We start from the raw sequence: 20,119 nt of genomic DNA, 5'->3' as shown, positions 1-20,119 counted from the left end.
CCCAGTTTTCAAATATGAAATTATTTATTTCTCTTTACCCAGAGGGCCATCAATCAGTAGAACTGCATCAAGATAAAGCAAGCAGCCACACATCAAAATCCACTGTAAATTTCCTGGGAAAAATAGAGCAAGAATCATGTATAAGGCCCTTCACTCATATCCCTACTAAGTTTCCTGATGCATGTCTCATGGGTTTTTGCACCTTTGGACTTTTAAAAAGTGGATTATCCAAATGTGGACCAACAGCCCTCCTTGCACTTTGGAAAATTGTTCAAGAGGAATTATATAAAGTACCTCTTCCAATACCACAAAGATTTTGTTCTCTTGGAAATTACAGAACATTTAAAACACAAAAATTTTAGATATCTTTAAGTAAAATGAAAATTGTCTAAAAAATATTCAAATAACCTCTGTAACAAATAACCTCTGTCCTTGTTATTCAAATAACAAGGAATTGTTGCATGCCTATCTCATGGAATTATTCCAGTCAATTGTTTTGTTGCAATTCATAAGAAAAAAGCTTTGGTGTAGAAAATGCAGTAGACATCAACTCCTGATACCATAAGTAAATGAATTTGAAAAGAATGCAACATTTGATAAAGATTGTGTTTTTTTGGACCCCCCCCTTTTTTTTTAAATTGTTAAGCATGAAGTTTGTGTAGCCATTTCTGTTTCAAGTAATGCTTTAATTTTAAGAGATGGTTATTTGAACATATCTTTCTTTTCAAGGATTATCTGTCTCTTGAAGTAAAAAGATAGTCACTTTGTCATCTTTTGGGAAATCCAACTAATGAAATCTATTGCAACAAGGTGGGGGGGGGGGACTAATTAAGAATGAGTGATGGTTATGAAGAGAATTGTTAGCAAGAGAAGAAACCAGATCTAGCTGGTTATGAGGAAATGTACGAAGACAAAAGAAAGTGCCAAGTAGCATTTTTTTTTTAATGTGTGTATGGCCAAATAGCCGCACAAATAAATTAATTTTTTTTTTTTTTTTTTTTTTTTTTTTTTTGTGTTGTTGTTGTGTGACAAATGGTTTTAATTGGAAAACACCAATTTTCATTAACTTCTGAAGATGATAATTAATATTTTACACCTGAATGTCAGCTTTCTGATTAAAATATTTTTTAATTGAAAATTGTACCAGTTATGTGTTATATTTGCACAAATTCATATTACACAATAGTTAAAGTGTTCAAATTGCATATTACTGAATTTTTTTAAAATTTGTTATTATTATTTTTAAAATGTTGGATCTCATGGAGATGACTCTATTCCAGCATAACCTGAGTGTCTGAAAATTTCTCAGATTATGCTGTTATGTTATGCATTATGTACCTAATACAGTCGAACTTTCCATTACTTCATACCTACCAATAGCCAAATGTATAGTATTTCAGAACACTGATATTTAACCACTTCAAAATTTTGATGATGAATTGACTGCATGGGCATTTTGATGGTTTCTCTATTTATAACATAAATGCAGGCCAGTTTTCTGTACAAAGTTAGGCAGATAGCCCTAGTGTACTTTGCCATAATCTAATAAAACTAATTCAATCTAATCTTATCACTTGACACCCACAGAACTCGTGAAAATACCAGAGACAATCTGATAAATATCAATGCATTTACTTTAAGGGTTGAGAGATTCAGGGGCTATTTGTTTATGGAGAGCATATCTTAATAGTTTGACTGCCATTTGCATTCAGTAATATTGTTATGTGGTACAAAATAATAAAGATCTTCTTAAAAAATTAGAACTAGAAGATTTGAAACTTTATTTTGAAGAATAACTACTCTTACTGGCAAGATAAGTAGTTATAAATGGCCCCAGGAGAAGAACAAAGAAAAATCCCAAATCTCCTTAACACATGAAAAATGTCACAAATTACCTAAATAATTTGTAGAGCAAAATTTATAGCAGTAATTACTGAGCAACAAGCTCAATAGCAAAGTAGTTGCACAATCCAGTTTGGTTTATTTTATTACGGCAAAGCATGCTACGGCTATCTGCCTAAAGGGAGGAATGCCTTCAAATAGGACTTTCAAAGGGATTAGATTAAAAATTAGCTTGTATCCACACTACACATGTCGAAAACCATAAAAATACTCATGCAGTTAACACATCTTCCTGGATTCGAACCCAGGTTGAACTAACATTGCTCAGCTGCTAGTAGACCAGCACAGGTGTGACTAAACTTATAGTTTGATTGGCCCTGGCTCCAAGACAGCCAGACCTTTTTGGAAAACACATTTCCACAAAATTTCCAGAATACTTTTAATATGAAGAGAAATGGCAAGCTGTTGCCAGTTTGGTGACAAAAATTATTAGCAAATCTTGTGACGGAATCATTTACTCCCATATCTGTGGTTCTGTTTGAATTATCCTTACAATTCAAATGTTTGTCGACTCAAAATTAAAAATGTACAAAAGAATCCATGGGATAAACACATACAAGCACAATAAGTGGCCATAGATTCAACATTAAATTAAAGGTATTACAAATGAGCATTAAATTATGCAGAAGATATCAATTAAATAAAGGTAAATAATATTTGTCATATACACCACACATATGATAATTGACTAAAAAGAAAATTTAATTCATTAGATAAACTGCAAGTGTTACGAAACATGGCACTTAATACTCATTTATTCAGTAATTCCCTTGCATGTTGATGTAATCACTATTGATAATATTTTGTAACATTTACAGCATAAATATAATCAATAATATATAAATAAATAAGAAATAAATATCTTACCTTGAACTTGCCAAAAAGGAACTCTGATGATTTCTGTTGTTGTTGCTTATGCTCGCTTGTCTGATGTAGTCAACCCATGAAATTCCTCGTGGCAAGGAGCCCTAGATTATGCCTACCATTGGCAATAGCCTTGAGCATCATTCAGGTGACATTGCGATTTGGCTCAGTTCCACCCCCAATTTTGATGGAGAATACCTCGGGAAGACAGGCTCAAGGGTCTCCCATCCCTCCCTCTTTCCACCAAACCACACGAGAGGCTCGGCACATGTTTAGAGTGCCGCCATGCCGTGCTGACACTATACATTTATAAACATCCATGCCTTCTCTATTATTCGAATCCGCACCCTTCGACATGGCAGTCATCGACACTAACCACTATATGGGTTGGGCGGCTTTATGATTTCTAATAGACATTATATTTATGGGTTTAGTAAACTTTGTTTATCACCATAAATTATCATATCATGAAAAAGAATACATAAATTAGATAATTAAACAGATTAAAATAAAATGCATTTATTTATACAAACTTTTGAAAACCCCACTCGTCAATGTCAGAAGTAAGTAAGTTTAACAAATGACTGTCAAGGTCACTTTCATCATTCTGTTCTAAATCACTTCTTTCACTGTCCTCATTTCCGTTTTCTTTTTCGATAATTTCCGATTTAATGAAAGCTGATACTATCATATTAGTGTAGACTAGAAATGGACTCCACTTTGTATCCATTCCTTCTGCTGCTTTCTAGTTCATGCTTGAAAATTCTATTTATGTTGAGATCCAGTGGATGCAAAATCTTTGTAAGCCCACCTGGTACACTGAAATATTGGTACTAAGTTTTTTTTTTTTTTTTTCTTCTGATTTTACTATATCCACTAAACGGAATTACATTGACTCCCCAAGGTTGAGAAAAGCACCTTTCCTTTTTCAGTAAATTTCTGTCAGCCAAAACAACATAATTTTTTTGTACATCCTTGTCTTTTCAGTGGTGCAAATGACCCCTTTAGGGAAATTTCTTTTTTGAAATGTTTTTTTCTTTTGAAAATCATCAACAATCTTTTGATAATTTTTGAAAATTATCTTCCTCTCCATTTGCAGAACAACCCAAAACAAAAGTAAAAGAAGTCTTTTCATTCGTGGTTTTTAACACAGAAAGAGTCACTGTTGAATGAACATTTCTGCTTGGAGGACAGTCTAAAGTAGTGGGCAGTTCATCTATATTAATTATTTGCTTTCTATTCAAATTTTATTCTTAAATTTTCTTATGTGTACTCCAAAAAAGTTCCCCCCCCCAAGCCAGTCTGCGAGAACCTTCTGTCCATCTGTTGGTTATTGCTGATGGATAATGTGTTTCATTTCATGAACCTGAAACACAAATTAGGCCCCTCAACACAATTTTTAATGCATATTTGTTTAGGAATTACTTTTCTTTGAAGGTGAATTCTAACTGTTGACATTCATAGTACCTTTTCTTTCTATCCTATTGTCCATTTCTCTAAATTGTTTTCCCAATCAGGCTAGGCTATGATGCCACCCTGACAGGATCTTTTTATTCTTAGGCATTTTCTCTAAATTCTACTTATTTATACTTCCACCACCAAATGTGTCTCTTGTCATCTTCAAATTCTCTATTTGCAGCACAATTTCCAATTTCTATCACTATCTTCTTTACTGAAATCTTAAAGCAACTATATAACTTTTTCTTCGAGTAAGATCCATAATAATAATAATTTTTGAAATGCAACAAGCAGAAATGATAAAGTAAGCAATCCAGAAAGTAGAGTGAGACACATGCAAGAATAATATTAGGACTTGGCAAAATACTAGCGTTACTAGTTTTTGTGGCCATTAAAAAAAAGACAGTCATTGGAAAATGCAGACAAGTGCCACGGAGTTCAGCAGAAAGTACATCCATTGTGGTGCCTTTACTGCATTGAACTTTCACGTGAGATCGAACTTGTTGCACTACCTTAGCACACCCTGAGTGCTTGTAACAGGTTAAAATATCACATCAGATTCTATATTAACCATTTCACTTGTACATAACTTATGATCTAAACAAAGTTCTAAAGACAGAGGAAAAATACAGTTTTTTCTGATACGTCATCCCAGCAGATATACCATAGATCTAATTTTTAAACTTTTGAACATGTATAAGCCGTTGCTTATCTATCCAAAATTACGGTAAACTGGTTATCATGTTTATGTTCATTGTTTATACATTTAACATAAGGTAGAATTTTAATTGAAAAATCATTGCATACTTAGAATTATTTTTCTATTTGCATTCAGATGGAGTCTCTGCATCTCAAAGCTCTGAGGACATTAACTTCAAAACAGAGCTGTACAATGCTTTACCCAGCAATACAATTTACCGCAGAAGGCAGTGTACTTTGCCTTTCTTAGATATAGGCAAATCTTCTACATTTCCTCGTTCATCTACTAGTGATCTGAAGCTTAGCATTTCACGTAACCGTCTGAGACGTCCTACATCAGTACCACTCAGGCAAGGAAGTATCCTTTCTACACTGTTAACTATCTCACCTTCAGGGATTATTGAAACAGATGTAAGTATATTTGTATATTTTTATTTCAGATTATCTTTTGTAATTATATTTTTCATACTTTCTCTTAATGTGGTTCAACTTAGCACTAAATATAAATACTGGCAGGAATTCTAACTAGATAGCAGCAACCCTAATGATATGTAAAGTTTCATGAAAATAATGACTATTTTATTAAATTTAGAATAAAGATAAATATATAACAGATTTTACTAGATTAATTTCAGTTTACGAAGGTTGCATAAAACTGCCAATTTCATTTTGATATTTTTGAAAACAGTTGTGTCTTTTTGTTTAATCACAGCTATGAGTTTAGTGCGTAGGAGTCTAGGTCTATACTCATGTTTATTTTGCATATGCCATCTGGCATCAGTATCAGTAATGTTATATTTGTGGTAAACTTTCAGATAGCTACCAATCTGTGCTTTTAAGCACCTTATAATCTATGAAAGTAAATTCCGGGTTGATGTTTTTGATTATTTGCAATGATGTCATTGCACTATTCATGATGTGTTAGAAACAGAATATCACAATTCGTCGCTTTATGACTGGCAACCCTTTAATAGCAAAGTACTATATTTTTCTCTATAAAAATGCCTGTGCTATTATCTTCAAGTTATTTAATTAATATTAAATATGTATCCAATAAAGCTTTTAGAGAAGTTCCATTTGCAGAGTTTAGTGTTTTTAATTGCTGAATATTATGTAAGATGCCCTGTTAAAAGGATCATGTTTCAATGTGCTATTTCAGAAAAGGCTGTTTGTAATTATATGTCTGAAAAAAAAAAAAAAAAAAGTGGGGAAAGAGGGTAACTCTTGTATTTGTTACCCAAAATTAGTAAACTTCCATATACAATCCTTTTGTAATCACTGCATTTTTTACTCAAAATGCATAATCCTTCCATGCATAATTCTTTTCGAAATGCAACTTTTTAATTGATATTCGGTATACACAAAGTGGTTTGTATTATTCATGGAATTATTGCAAAGATAACAATCCAAATTTAGGCTGAGAAATTTTGAATGACAAACTTTTGTAACATAGAATGTGATAGATTGCTGTTGAGGACCTGAAGCCACAAAATTTGGAGTTCTTTTTTAACAATTTAAGATTTTACAAATTATTCAGATAATAAAAAAAAAATAAACTATGAAAAATAAATCAATGTTGTTTTTTAAATCTTTATTTGTCAATTACATTAAAATTGTGCTTTATAAACAGAAATGGCAATGTCAGTGGCACGATAAAATTAACAATACCTATGCAGTTTCTATTTAATATGTTAAAATTGACTTATGATGCATACAACTAAAACATGTGTAATGACCCCTTCAGGGAAGTTTTTCTTTTGAAAAGAAAATTATCAAAAAATTTCTTTTGAAAGAATGCTCTGAAAATTATCAAAGAATGATCATTTTCAAAATCTTTGGTACTATTCGGTTTCGAGGTTCGTAAAAAATCGCCAAACTATTGTTGATGTCAATGCTGCCAAAAATAATTGCGGCAACCCTAATAATTGTGGCAAGAAAGGAAGTATAATAAATAGTAAATAACTATCTAAGATTGATGTTTTAATTTAGATGAAAGATTAGTTTCATATAATACTTTTTTATTATTATAATTTATATGAAAAAGGCTAAACATGACTGAATGGAAGCATAAGAATAAATAAAAATTTCAGATCATTATTATAATTTATATAAAAATTGCTAAACATAACTGAATGGATGCCTGCATCGCTATTTCGCTACCGACTTATGGCTAAAGCATAATTTCATCTCGTTGGTTGCTCAAACGTAATTTTCTATAATGAATGATGTCTTTCCTTTGAAAATATTCTCGGTAAAGCGCAGAATCGCTCACTTATTTGTTTGCCGCTTTTTACAAGGGTAAAAGCAATTGGATTTATGTCAATTTTCTTTTACTTTTTAAGTGAAAATAAATCGATGTGTACATAGATAAAGCCAAGGGTGTGCACAGTGCCATTTTTGTGCAATTCTTGGATTTTTTTTAAAGTGAAAATAGGCCAACGTGCACATGGATACCGAGTATGTGCAATTCTTAAAAACGCGTCAAACAGTGGGTGATTCTGCACTTTACTCCAAATTCTGTTGTCGACTTTTTGTCATGGGCAATTCCCAAATTGTTAAATCCATAGGATATTAAAAAAAGGATTTAAAATCAAAAAAGGATTTAAAAATTAAACTAGTATTTCAATGGCGTCTTAAGAAATATAGAACTATATAAACATACGCAAGCTGAAATCAGCGCATACGCTAGATTTGGCGCGCTGTTAAATGGGAGCGTTTGCTAGATTTGGCGTTTTTGCACATACATTTTCGCTGCAATTTTTTACAGTCCTCAAAACGGAATAGTACCAAATCTTTTGAAATCTCATTACCATTTATCATTTTCAAAGCATCTAAATCATAATCGGTATACTATTTACATTTGTACTTCTACAATTGAAAAAGAAGGTTTTATATTTAAACCTTTGAAACCAGTCGTGTAAATTTATGAATTTCTGTTTCTTTTTGCTTTAACTCTTCCAGTAGTTGCTATTCAGCATCAAATGTAAATCATATTTTATTAATATTTACATAATTTATAATAATATTCAGCTTATATGTTATCACAGACAATTTAAATATGACAAAAATACTAAGAATAATATACAGTTAATGCTGTTGATTCAATAATTATTATCAAGTGACAGCTTCTTAATATATTTTGAGTCCATTAAAGAATGTATATACATTATTAACCTTTCTGTAATACTTATAAGTAGCTATTGAACATTGAATCTAAATTTTGCATGTAAGTAGCAAACTTTTATATATATTTCTATTTTATTTTGACATTAGGTTATATAATTATTCATATACTTAACAAATAAAGTATTTAAGTGGTTTTTGATTAAAATTATTTCTTAAATAATATTTTGGGTACTTACAAATTAGCGCATTAGAAGGTGCCAAAATTTTGATATTCTCTGAAGTTCAATAACCTTGGACATAATAATTCTTCAACTCTGACAAGCAGTTTTGCAATTTTCAAATGTGCTCTTTTTGTTCAATCCAAGGTCTAACAATTTTTATAGACAGACTGTGATATTTTAAACCTTATTAAAATATATACTTATTGGATTTACCTTAATAGAAGTTAGTTATAGTAAAATTTCTGTGGAATACAGTGTTTTGCAGCAAAATATCTTTTAAAAAAAATTTATTTGAATTTATTCTTAAAGTGATCAGCATAAAATTTCAACCAGAACAAAAAAAAAAAAAAAAAAAAAAAAAAGGTCTCTTTGTATGTAAGATTTTTTTTTATTCATTTTGGGTATAAATGCTTAATTAAAACATAAAATTGTATGTATATATTTTGTATACATTTTGTTGGGGGTTGCAAGTGGTTATGTAGTAGAATTTACCACATCTAGGAGATCATTGGATATAAGTGATTTAAAATAAGGCTTTAATTGGATCTTTCCTTACACTTTAACTGGATAGATGAGCAATGTATGTCAATCTATGATGTATGGAAAAGAAGTTGAGATAAAAAAAAAATGTTAACTTGACATGATAATTGCTGCCTCATGTCTGTCAGGTATTCTGTAGCATTATATCCTCGGCAGGTACTTCATTATGAGTTGAAGCTTTACTACAAGTAAACACTGGCTGGGACTTGAATCTGACTCTTTAATGGACTCCCAAGTGCCCTTAGTATCTTTCACAGTTACATCCATGTTAGCATTCTATGCTTCTGAACATTATACCACGATGGTGAGTACCATAGCAACAAGAGGATAGTCAGGATTATACATTGCTTTTAGTTCTGCTGGCAATTAAATAGCATTCTCTCCTCTTCCTCTTAGCACTACATAGGTGCAAGGAGGAATACAGATTTTCAACATATTTAATAAGCAATTTTTTGAATTATAAGAAATTTTTTCCTTCACATAAAAAATTGCAGTTTGCACCAACTTGGTTAACTTAATCTGTAATTGCCATTTTTTTTTTTTTTTTAAAGAAAACATGATCTTTCTTGATTTGCATTTGAAGTGAATATGTTAGAATGTTTTTAAAAATTATTTCCACATTGAGAAAAGTCAGTTGCATACTTCTTGATGGAAAACTACGTGCTGCTGTTAAAATATTCCATGTGCTGGTCAGTGAAGAGTTTTAAACTAAATTATATATATATTTTTTACATGGGTACATTAAATAATTAATAAGCTGAAATGCTCTGGTTGCTAGGCGATAGAAGCTACTGAAGATCTGAAAGACGCTTTGACAGAGGAGGAAAAACATCAAGAAGTTGCTAATTTTTGTAATATTCCTGTTCATATGGATGAAAGGAGGAAATATAGGCAAGTACTGATATACATTATAATCTTCAATGAGTAATATTTACCTATATGTGTGAATTACACAGAGCTACTAGTAAAATTTTATTTATTTGAAAATTTATTATTGTATATCAGGGCACTCTTTCTTTTTTATTTACACATTTTATTATATGTATTTTCATTGATTATAGATAAATACTAAAATCTAATTTCCAAGTGATGCTAAAAATGGATTTGTTTAAATAGCATAGTATGTATAAATAAGATTTTGGTGCTCCCACATATGCAAATGTTTTCTTCCTTTCTCTCTCTCAGTTTTGGTTTAGCTGCATTTCTCCATTCCATACTAAATCGGCAATGGGAAATTTTTTGGTATCCACTTTCCTAAATACTTAAGGACGTTTTTGTGGTGCCGCCTTTCCTTAATGTTCTAAGCATGGACTTAAATTATTTAATGGTTAATCCAGCTCTGCTTCCTCTGAAAAGTCGGCAGCTTGTTTGCGACTAATTTTTCTTCAAGCTAATTCACAAAAGGTAATAGCATTTTACTAAGAATTCCGTAAGGAGAATGAGATAACCTCATTTATGACAAACCTACATCTTAGAGAGAACAATTGGTTTTGCATACATAAATGCTAAAAGCTTTTTTAGAAGGAAGAAATTATTTAAATATCTTGAAGCTGTGTTACATTGATATGCTGTACTTCATGATTATCCGCATCCCCTCCCAAAAGTTTGCCAATGATTTGGCAACTAATTTTTGACCCAGCTAATAAGTGGAAGATAACAGCCATTTTAAAAATGGGGGAAGCACTAATAATTCCATAAAAGAACAATTGCAAGAATCTGCAAGAATTGCAATAAACTTTTAATTTCTCACTAATTGTTGAAAAGCAAAAACCATAGAATATTTACAAGAAAATATGTGGGTTTGTTAATTGTGTTACTCAAGTTTATTGATTGTGTTTCTTGGTCATCATGCTTCAATGTCTACTTTTTGATAATAAAGTTTTACAAGCAATGGCTCTGTTAGAATGATGACAACCCATGTATAAGTAGAAGAGTGCTGAGATGCAAAAGAATTATGTGTTGTTATTCACAGCTAAGGAATAGCTGTGAATGTCTAATAAATATTTTTTTAAACTTAAGTTGATGTAAAAGAGGGATGTTAGGACTTGACAAAAAGTTTGAAAGCTTATATAGTATTTATTCAAGTCATCACTGGATTGGAATGCCTATCATTAGCATATTTGGTATATGCATTAAAATAAAAATAAAATATTCTAAATATGTATATAAAATATGTATTGTGAAGCTGCTTTTGTCTGTTTCAATTTTGTTTTTTAATCATTTTCAATTTCAGTCATCAGAAAGAGCCAAATATCTATTTAACCCTCTGAGTGGCACATGTTTTTGGTTCTGCATTTAGACATGAAGATCTGTATTTAGACAACATTTTTCACTAAATTTGTATAATTGCTTATTTTAGTCTATTTTCATTAACCGCTTGCCTGATTATCCCGAGTTATTTCGGGTTCGTATATATTGCAGTTAATTATTATCCCGAGAAAACTTGAGTGAAGCAGAATTTGTTAGTACGATTTCTTTTATTACGGTTTTATTCGGTCTGGAGGAAATGAAAGGAAATATTCAGCTTTGATTAGCAATTTGCCAAATTTTGTTGGTTGCACGATTCTTTTGGAGGAACTGGTCACATGTTTCCCTATTGTAATGTATACGTTGGCTTGTGGATTAGTTATGTATAAAGAAGGATGCATGCATTGAAAAAAATAAAATAATGGCGATGATGCAAGATAGCAAAAGCGATGATTTTTCAGATAATAATTATGAAGAGGTGGGGAAAAAAAATCAAATCCAACAAGACGGTGTACTCTGTGCTCCCGTGAAAGAGATTCCAGCGGTAAGCCAGTAAGAAAAGAGACCAGATACCAGTGTAGAATGTCGGGCATCACTCTGTGTTGTCCCTTGTTTCAAAAACTATCATACAAAGATTAATATTTAACTTTTTTCCGTTTGCCCGAGATAACTCGGGATAGTAAACTAATATTAAAAATAAATGCTTTTACACCTTCAAAAAATTAAAAAGTCAACTTAAAACCTACATATTTTGATTTGTTTCGTTTTTTTGTATTTAATAATAAAATAAAAAAATGTGATGATTTTTTGCAATTTTTTCAAAAACATTTGTAAGGGAAGCGGTTAACTTAAATTCATTAAGATAATATTTACATTGTTAAGAAAATTAATAAAGTAAGATATCTTAAAGCTAATATGCACTAAGTGACAAAAAGTCTCGTGACTAGATAAGGTCAGTCATAAAACTGAAAGTTATATAATATAAAATAACTTACACTATAAATTTATATGAAAAAATTAATTAAAAAAAGTCCAGTTTATCTAGAATGTAATGAATTATTTTATCTAGAATGTTATGAAATATTGTCTTTAATTGAAATTTATAAAATATCCTAAAATTTTATGTACGAGATCATAAATTATTAACCAGTCAGTAGCACTCTTTAGTTGGAAAAAAATTGCTTTCAGAATGATCTGAATTGTTTTCCGAAATATATATAACATTTATGTGTATCTAATGTGTTGGAAATATCAAAGTTGCTGGAAAATATAGGTGAAAGCAAAATCCCAGATTATAGTTTTTAATTTCAGTAGATTCAGTAAATAAAATACTTCGATCAAAATTTTAGGAAAATTAGTATAAGAAACCGTAAATATCTGGAATATAATTAACAAAAGGAATGGAGATTGAAGATAGTTGAACTATTCATTAAATTATATATGTGTATTGTATCAAAAACAAGGGAGAATAATGATGAGAAATAATAATTGTAATAACAATAATAATTAATAAGTAAATAAATAAATAAAAACATAAATGAATAAAAAAAATTTTAAAAATCTGATGTGGATGTCACGGTTTATATACCTATTAAATTATGCACATTTTTTGCTGCATTTCATTTAAGTGTATTTTATTTGAAAGTTAGATATGATCTTCTAATTCAGAATGCCCTTTTGTCACTGCTGATTGTAACAAAAAAGAAAGCTTCATAGCTTGATGTTACAGCAATCAATTAAAGTGGAAGTACGGATGTACACAGTTTCAACATTCTGCAGCTAATCATTTTTGAGCTATGGTTATTTATGCAAGATATATATGTAGACACATATATACTTACGTATGTACAGACATCATGCCAAAACTGTTTCAAATGCAAAATTTCAATATTTTATAAACCATTTTTGAGTTATGTGACATACATACATTTGGATGTCATAATGGAACTAATTAAAATGGATTTGGGAGTGGTCAAAATGGATATTTCTATCGAAATCTGAAATTTGAAATTTTTCTTGATTGCAATACTTCTTTTACTTCATACAAGAAAATAAAAAGAGTTATAAAGTTTGGAAGAAAAGGAAATTTTTAATAAAAGTGTGAAGTGGTATGTAGGTACTGTAAAACTGTATTTTATGGTTTTGTAACTTCTGCAGTTTTTTAATAATATATAAATAAGACTATTAATATTTCCAATTAAAAAAAAGTATTAAAATTGCTTAATCATAATTTGATTGCCTTTATTTTTCAAAAAACTGTGAGCTAAACTGCATTAAATATCTGAGTAAATGAATAAACTTATTCACACATTACAAGTGTCTTAAAAGTTCCATGAAACAGAGCTTTCATGAACAACTTATCAGATTCATTATGTGGAATCTGAATGGTGCACTGAAAGAGATGAACATTCTTTGGTATGTGTTCTTTTCTTGTATTTCTTTTTCTATAAGGTTAGGCTACTCAGTGGTTAGGTTATCACAGTCTTTTTGAGAATGGCTGTCCAAATATTTGGGAAATCTGTTCAATAACAGTGGACATTGAGGAGTGTAAAAAAGCTTAAGATTGAAAGCTATTTAAATATTTGAGGTTAAGGTAAATGCATTATTAATGTACCAAATCTATGAGAATTTAAAAATTTAAACATATTAAGCCTTTTTAAAAGCAGAATATTTTGAACTGTGCATTTACCTTAAAAATATTATAAGTGTTTATATTTTTATATCCGGTTTAAGTCAGAATGTGCATTTTTATGAATGAAATACTTTTTTTATATAAAAAGAAAATAAAGTATGTGTTAGATTTAAAAAATTAGTTCTAACTGAAATTTTATGAAGATATGGAAAGATAATATGCTTAATGTTAAAAGCAGAAAGAAAATTTTAAAAATTTTCATTTTTTATATTTAATGATTTTATCAACTTTAATAAAACTTATATGTTACTAAATAAGATTGGAATAAATATGTTCTTGAGGCAATGATAACTGTTAATTTTTTAATCATAAAATTATTATAATAATTTGTTTTTCTTCTGAAAATGCACAACATCTATGATCATTTAGTATATGAAAGTCTGTTAGATTTAATTTATTGAATTTTCATAGCAGTTGAAATTCAGATGTATGCATCTTCAAAAAATTCTGGGGTAATCAATGGTGTTTTTTTTTTTTTTTTTTTTTTTTTTTTTTTTTTTTTTTGTTACTTTTAATATATATATTTTTTAATTTTCCTTTTTTATAGCATTATGAGAATGTTTGATTTTTTTTTTCTTTAATGTTAATAAAAACTCTGGAATATTGTTTCTGTCATCCAAGGTTCTTTTCTTGTATTCTATTAGCGGATTTAAGCTGATGTTGATGTTTCTGAAGCACCATAACATCAATAGAGTGATTAAATTCATGTTTGATTTTTGATGGGTATTGTTTCAAATTGCAACAGAGTGATTTAACCCGCATTTGATTTTTGATGTGCATTGGTTGGAATTGCATCAGACTGCTACTCTTCACAACTGTCTCTACTTTCACATTAACTCTGCTAAATAAGAAGACAAGTACATTCTCCATACCAAATCCCAGCTGTATTCTAACACATGATACCAAATCCCAGTTCTTATTACACATTATTATTATTAGTTTTGTTGCAGTATAATTTCATTGGGTTTTTTGCATAAACTGTTGTATTGCATAAGAATCAGAACAATTATGATTTTTTTTAAAAGATACCCTTTGCTTCAAAATAATGGATTGCGCGTGTTTCATTTCTAGATAAATCTTACAAATGTGTGATGTAAAACACAAAATTAATACAAGATCAGTAATTGTTGCTTAGAAAGCTTTTTATGGGAAAAGGCTACCAAAAAGGATGCAGCACGGATATGTGCTTGGTTTTATTAGTATAAACATTAAATTGAATAAAGAAGCTTGTCCCTACACTACTTTAGGGAAAAAGGTTGGGAGAGAGGAGAAAACATTAGCTAGAAAAGGAAGGAAAAAGAAGTAGAAAATACTATGAATCCGGAACAATTTTTAGGATTGACCCACTGCTGATTGGAGAGCCGGGGGTAGTAATATTGGCAAGTGTGTCAACAGGTGCTATGTAATATCCAAGTATTAAAGATTTTAAGATACTTTAAGAAATTACTGATGCATGAAGCTGTGGAATCAAGAGAAGTAGGGTAGCTACTTCTTCTCAGCTTATTGAAATGCATACTACATGTTTATAAAGCACACTTCTGCATTTTCTTAGCTGCTTACCCAAACTCTTTACTTAAAGTTAGGATCTGAAAATGACTGCATAGTGTGTGAAGCTACAAAATATTTACAAATATTATGAACTTTGATAAGAGATTTTCATGTTATACCTTCACATATTAGCTTTTCTTTAGTACTTTTTCAAATCTTTTTCTTAGTAGAAATTTCAAGAGACTATTTTATGGTGTAAGCTGCCACAATGACTTTTAATCACAGAAGTGGTACAACTTCCTGGAAATTATTTTAAATATAAGAATTTTGGCAAGGATGAGAGTTGCAAAAATTTCTTCACTTATTTTGAATTTTTGACAGGCATAAATAAGAATAATTTTCGGAAATATGAAGAGACTTGTAAAAGTTATTGTGATACTAGGGAGAGAAAAGAATTCTTCATTCTCTTGTCATATCATACAAATTTATGTAATGAGTTACTAAGAAATTTTCAATTCAATTTTCATATTTCTGACAGATTAAAAAAAATTCTTGAGTTTGTTTTCAGTATTTGACTTTTTACTTTCTTTTTATCTGTGCGAACTTTTGCTCTATTCATATCTTATCTTTTCTTCTGTGGAATGATTCTGATAATATAGTTTCACTTTCTTTATATTGTGTCTGTCACAGAGTAATGAATTTATATTTACTTTATTTTGCCTTTTATCAGACATCTGATGTTCACTTCTGTGTTGTAATCATACCGTATCTTGTTTCCATGGTTATTTATGAATAACCCTTGTAATGTTCTGATAATTTTTTTTTTTTTTTCCTTTACATCAAGTTGCTGTCTTGGGATTCAGGTTTTACATTTTCACATTTGTTTAAACACTTCAATAAAAAACAGCAACTAAAATAATAACAAGCGATAATAATGAAAAAATATGTGATGTTTTATTAGAAGTATTGTTTGTATTCTTGGAAATATTCATATTTAAATTATGTTATGTGGCACTGAAAGGTACTAAAATTTAAAGAAACTTCTATGGAAAACAAAAAGGAGTTTAAATTGTCGTGTTCTAGTCAGGTGCGTTTTCCACACAGACAAAAATTATCTAGCATTGAAAGGATGTATTTTGAAAATAATGCACATCATTGTGTAAGGCCATGTTCTGATGTAAACAATAAAACTGAATTTAAAAGATTTAATAGATTCAAGAATGAAGATGAGAGATCTAGATATTCTGCCCCCTCTCCTTCTGAAGATTATAATAGAGGGAAGAGAGATCTGAAAGATCGCAGGCCATTGAGAACAAGTAAACCAGTGCACAGTTCTAGAATTGATATCCTATATGAAGACTCCTTTTCAGATGCTGATTATAATTTTGAGCATGATGAGAAATATGTGGATTCTGCATATTCACATTTTGAAGATTCTGCCAAGCAGAACTCTGCCTTAAGAGACAGACAGTCATTGCAAACTAGAAATTCGAATCAGAGTTATAAAAGTGAAATTTATGACAGAGAGTCGTTCTCTGATGTGGATTGCAAATTTGAAGACTCCGACGAGGAAACCTATGGTAAAAATTCAAGATCTCGTAATTTTGAAATTTCTGATAGAGAAAGACTGGGTTTGAGAGTTAATGAACCACTGCAATCCAGACAGTCAAATTATAACCAGGAAAGTGATCTGCAGGAAGAAGACATTGATTATAGGTTACAAGGATTCAGCTCAGATGATGATAAAAATAAGGTTCAGACTAGGCTTAACCCTACAGGAAATTCATCTGTTCACAAAGGAGAGTTTACAAGGTTAACTTCAGGTAACTCTGAGTTCAATTATGAGAAGTTACATTCTGTCAAAATCAAAAATAGTTGCAAAGATTCAGAATATTCAAAATCCAGCATTTCTAGTCACAGATCCTCACAGAAATACAAAACTGAAGCACAAACAAAAATGCACCATGATACTAGAGAAAATGCTGTGAGAACAAAACAAACACCAAGAAACAGACAAATAGTTCAGGAATATGAAGTAACCTTTAATGAGGGAAATACTCAAAGTTCAAGACACAAAAGTTTTAATAATCGAGTTTTTCCCTTCTCTACAGGAAATGAAAATGATTATGAAGGTGATGCAAATGTTTTGTGCTATAAGCAAAGGCACTGGGCTGACCATTCTGAAATAACTTTAGTTAAGAAACCTCAAAAACAATTTGTAGATAAAGACATGGAATATGCTCATTCTATGCATTTTACAAATGAAGCTGAAGCTGTCCAATCTGCTAAAGGTAAAAACATTAGAAAAAGAATGAGACATGATACAATTTATGACAACTATACTTTTGATGAACACTTTCAAGCAGCTGATGGTTGTGTAGAACACAATGGGAGAACTTTGTCAATGGCTGATGCTCGTAAAATTGCTGTATTGTTACATGGGCAGTCACATGCAGAAACAAATTTAATTGATTCAGGTTTAAGAGCTGCCTCAGGAGCTAAAGTCTTTTATGTTGGAGGTGTGAGAAGATGTTGGTCTAAAAGTTGTTGGAGCAAATCCAATCATTCTCATGCTTCAGTCAATCATGAGTTTCTAACAAATAGGTTTGAAGTTTTTTTTTTTAAATTTAATTATAAGCATAAATTTAAGAAATAGAAAAGGCACTGATATTCTGGTTGTAGATCTGAATTCATAAAATGTGTTCATGAAAACAAAATAATGTGGATTTTAGTAATAGGCAGGTAATAAAATGCAGTGTAATAAATTTTATGTAGTGTAATAAAAAGATCAGTCAAATACTTTAATTAATTAACAATTTCTGATAAATATAATTTCAATTATTAACTAATATTGCAGATAATTAACATATAGGTATTCACATCATTAGATATCATAAATAACTTGTAAGCATTTCAAAAAGGTAGATTTTATATTGTAATAAGTGTTTGGAATTAATAATCAAAATGTATTCGTGCATATCTTCTTTTAAATTCAAAGTCTTAATGCTTGTAATGATTGGCTTGTAGTTTTTAATAAAAGAAATAGTTCGACAATTTTAAAGAAGAAAAATGTGAAAATACTGATATGAGTAATTTACTGTCAAATGATTATGATTTCCTGGTTATAATTACTTTATAGTCAAATGAAATTAAAAGTAATTTACTGTCAGAAAAGCATGGGTTTAGAAATTATACTATTTTAACATAACTGTTATACTATTTTAATATACTACTCAGAACATTTTTTACATGATACCTTATGCTACAACTGTTTAGTTTTGACACATTTTGTATTATGCACAGGAAAGCCTCAACTAATTTTTTCCTAATGCTGTATTAATACAAATTATGTGTCTAAATACGGTTTCCAATGCACTGCTATATTTTCAGGCAACTATTTTCTGTTGTATGGCAAAATTAGTTTTTACTTAATTTTAGCATGATCTTTATTTTCAAGAGATGAATTCATAGCTCCAGGGTTTCATAAAACTTAAAAAGACCCCAAAATGAGATATGAATATATGTAATGTTTCCCTAAAGTGATTAAGAAAATAATTATAAGTATACTTTGTATTTTATTGTTAGTTTATTTGAATTAAGAAATAATTTTTTATATATGATTAACTTTAAGTGAAAGAATTGATATAAACAAATTTAGTAATTGTATTTAGAAATAAGTATTTTTTTGCTATAAATATACCTTGAATTCTAATAAAAAGCAGAATTTGACATTATATGAAGTAATATAGTATTTATATTTGAAAATGAGAATTTTCCGCTATCTTAATATGTATAGAGTGTTAGTTCAAGATTATTTTGGAAGAGTTTAAAGTGATTAAGATTTTGATCAGAACTTTAATGTGACTCTAATACAGTGTTGGTAATGAAAACCACTCATTATAGTAACCATTCCATTATAATCAGTAGTGAGTTGGAGGGGGCTTCTGCTAGTAAATTATTAAATTTATCTCTATTTTGTTCAGTTGCCTATTTTGTTTATCTGTTATATTTTTTATTATTGTCTATCCTATATCTTGTTCTTTTTTGTTTGCTTATTACTTTTCCTAAGAAAAGTGTATCTTCCAATTCATAATCATATTCTGATGAATATTAAATTTTATTTTAAAGCTTGAAATAAAAAAAAATTATTTTTAGGATTCCATTAAAATGGCTTTAATGGGAAAACTGAATATAATTTCTAATTATGTAAAGAAAGCTGAATTCTGTATGGAGACTATCACTATTAGTAGCACTGAAACCGAATGTGCTTTCAGCTTGATGAAAAATATTTCCTTAAGATTTTCTCTGACTGTACAATATATTTCACATTTAATGACTGTTTCCTAAAATAGGAAACCTTATAAGAAAATTCAGTCCTAAACTTCATTAAAAAATATTTGCAAAATGATTGCTTTACCTTAAAACTTCTAAAAGATAAACTGAATTGAAACAAGGAAAACCTTATATATAGCAGCTGCTGGCATAAATTGTACTGTATAGTTAAATTTACTCATTTTTTGTGTAATTTCTGTGATCTCTTGTGATTTTATTTATAACTTTAAAGGCACTTTTATTATGAAACTTTTTTTTTAATTCAGGCTCATTATTTGTATTTTTTTATTTTTGTAAAAATGTTATAATTAGTATAAATTAGTTATAATTTAATATTTTATATTTACGAGATAAAATGGGGACCCTTTCTTAAAATTTTCATAGGTCACCATCTGATTATAATGATGTATATGAAAATTCATCAACCCATGAAAATATATCAAATGATTTTCTCTGCAACAAGTCTTTTGTTATTATGTCTTTCCCCTTTTCTTTTGTAAAATTTGAGGCATCATTATAATGAGCATCAACCATACAAAAACTAAGAGAA

At 29.7% G+C, this 20,119-nt stretch overlaps 1 protein-coding gene across 4 annotated transcripts in view; it reads left to right on the top strand.

The window, feature by feature from the left end:
* LOC118195664 (transmembrane channel-like protein 7) overlaps positions 1-20,119 on the top strand; it is a 112,293-nt gene that overhangs the window by 17,807 nt on the left and 74,367 nt on the right. Inside the window, exons 4-5 of one of the 4 annotated variants that reach the window (XM_085812883.1) lie at positions 5,060-5,334; positions 9,589-9,701. In XM_085812883.1, coding sequence (XP_085669009.1) covers positions 5,060-5,334; positions 9,589-9,701 — 388 coding nt within the window. Of the gene's footprint in view, positions 1-5,059; positions 5,335-9,588; positions 9,702-16,086; positions 17,842-20,119 lie in introns of those variants that run through there. The other 3 variants (XM_085812882.1, XM_085812881.1, XM_035366989.2) reach the window with 3 other exon arrangements.

This window comes from Stegodyphus dumicola, chromosome 3, assembly GCF_044657685.1.
Source record: "Stegodyphus dumicola isolate Sdum_Otavi_A_Nest chromosome 3, ASM4465768v1".
In the NCBI taxonomy this organism is placed as follows: domain Eukaryota; kingdom Metazoa; phylum Arthropoda; class Arachnida; order Araneae; family Eresidae; genus Stegodyphus; species Stegodyphus dumicola.
The sequence above is the reverse complement of the archived record's forward strand: the minus strand, read 5'-3'. Positions and strand labels throughout refer to the sequence as shown.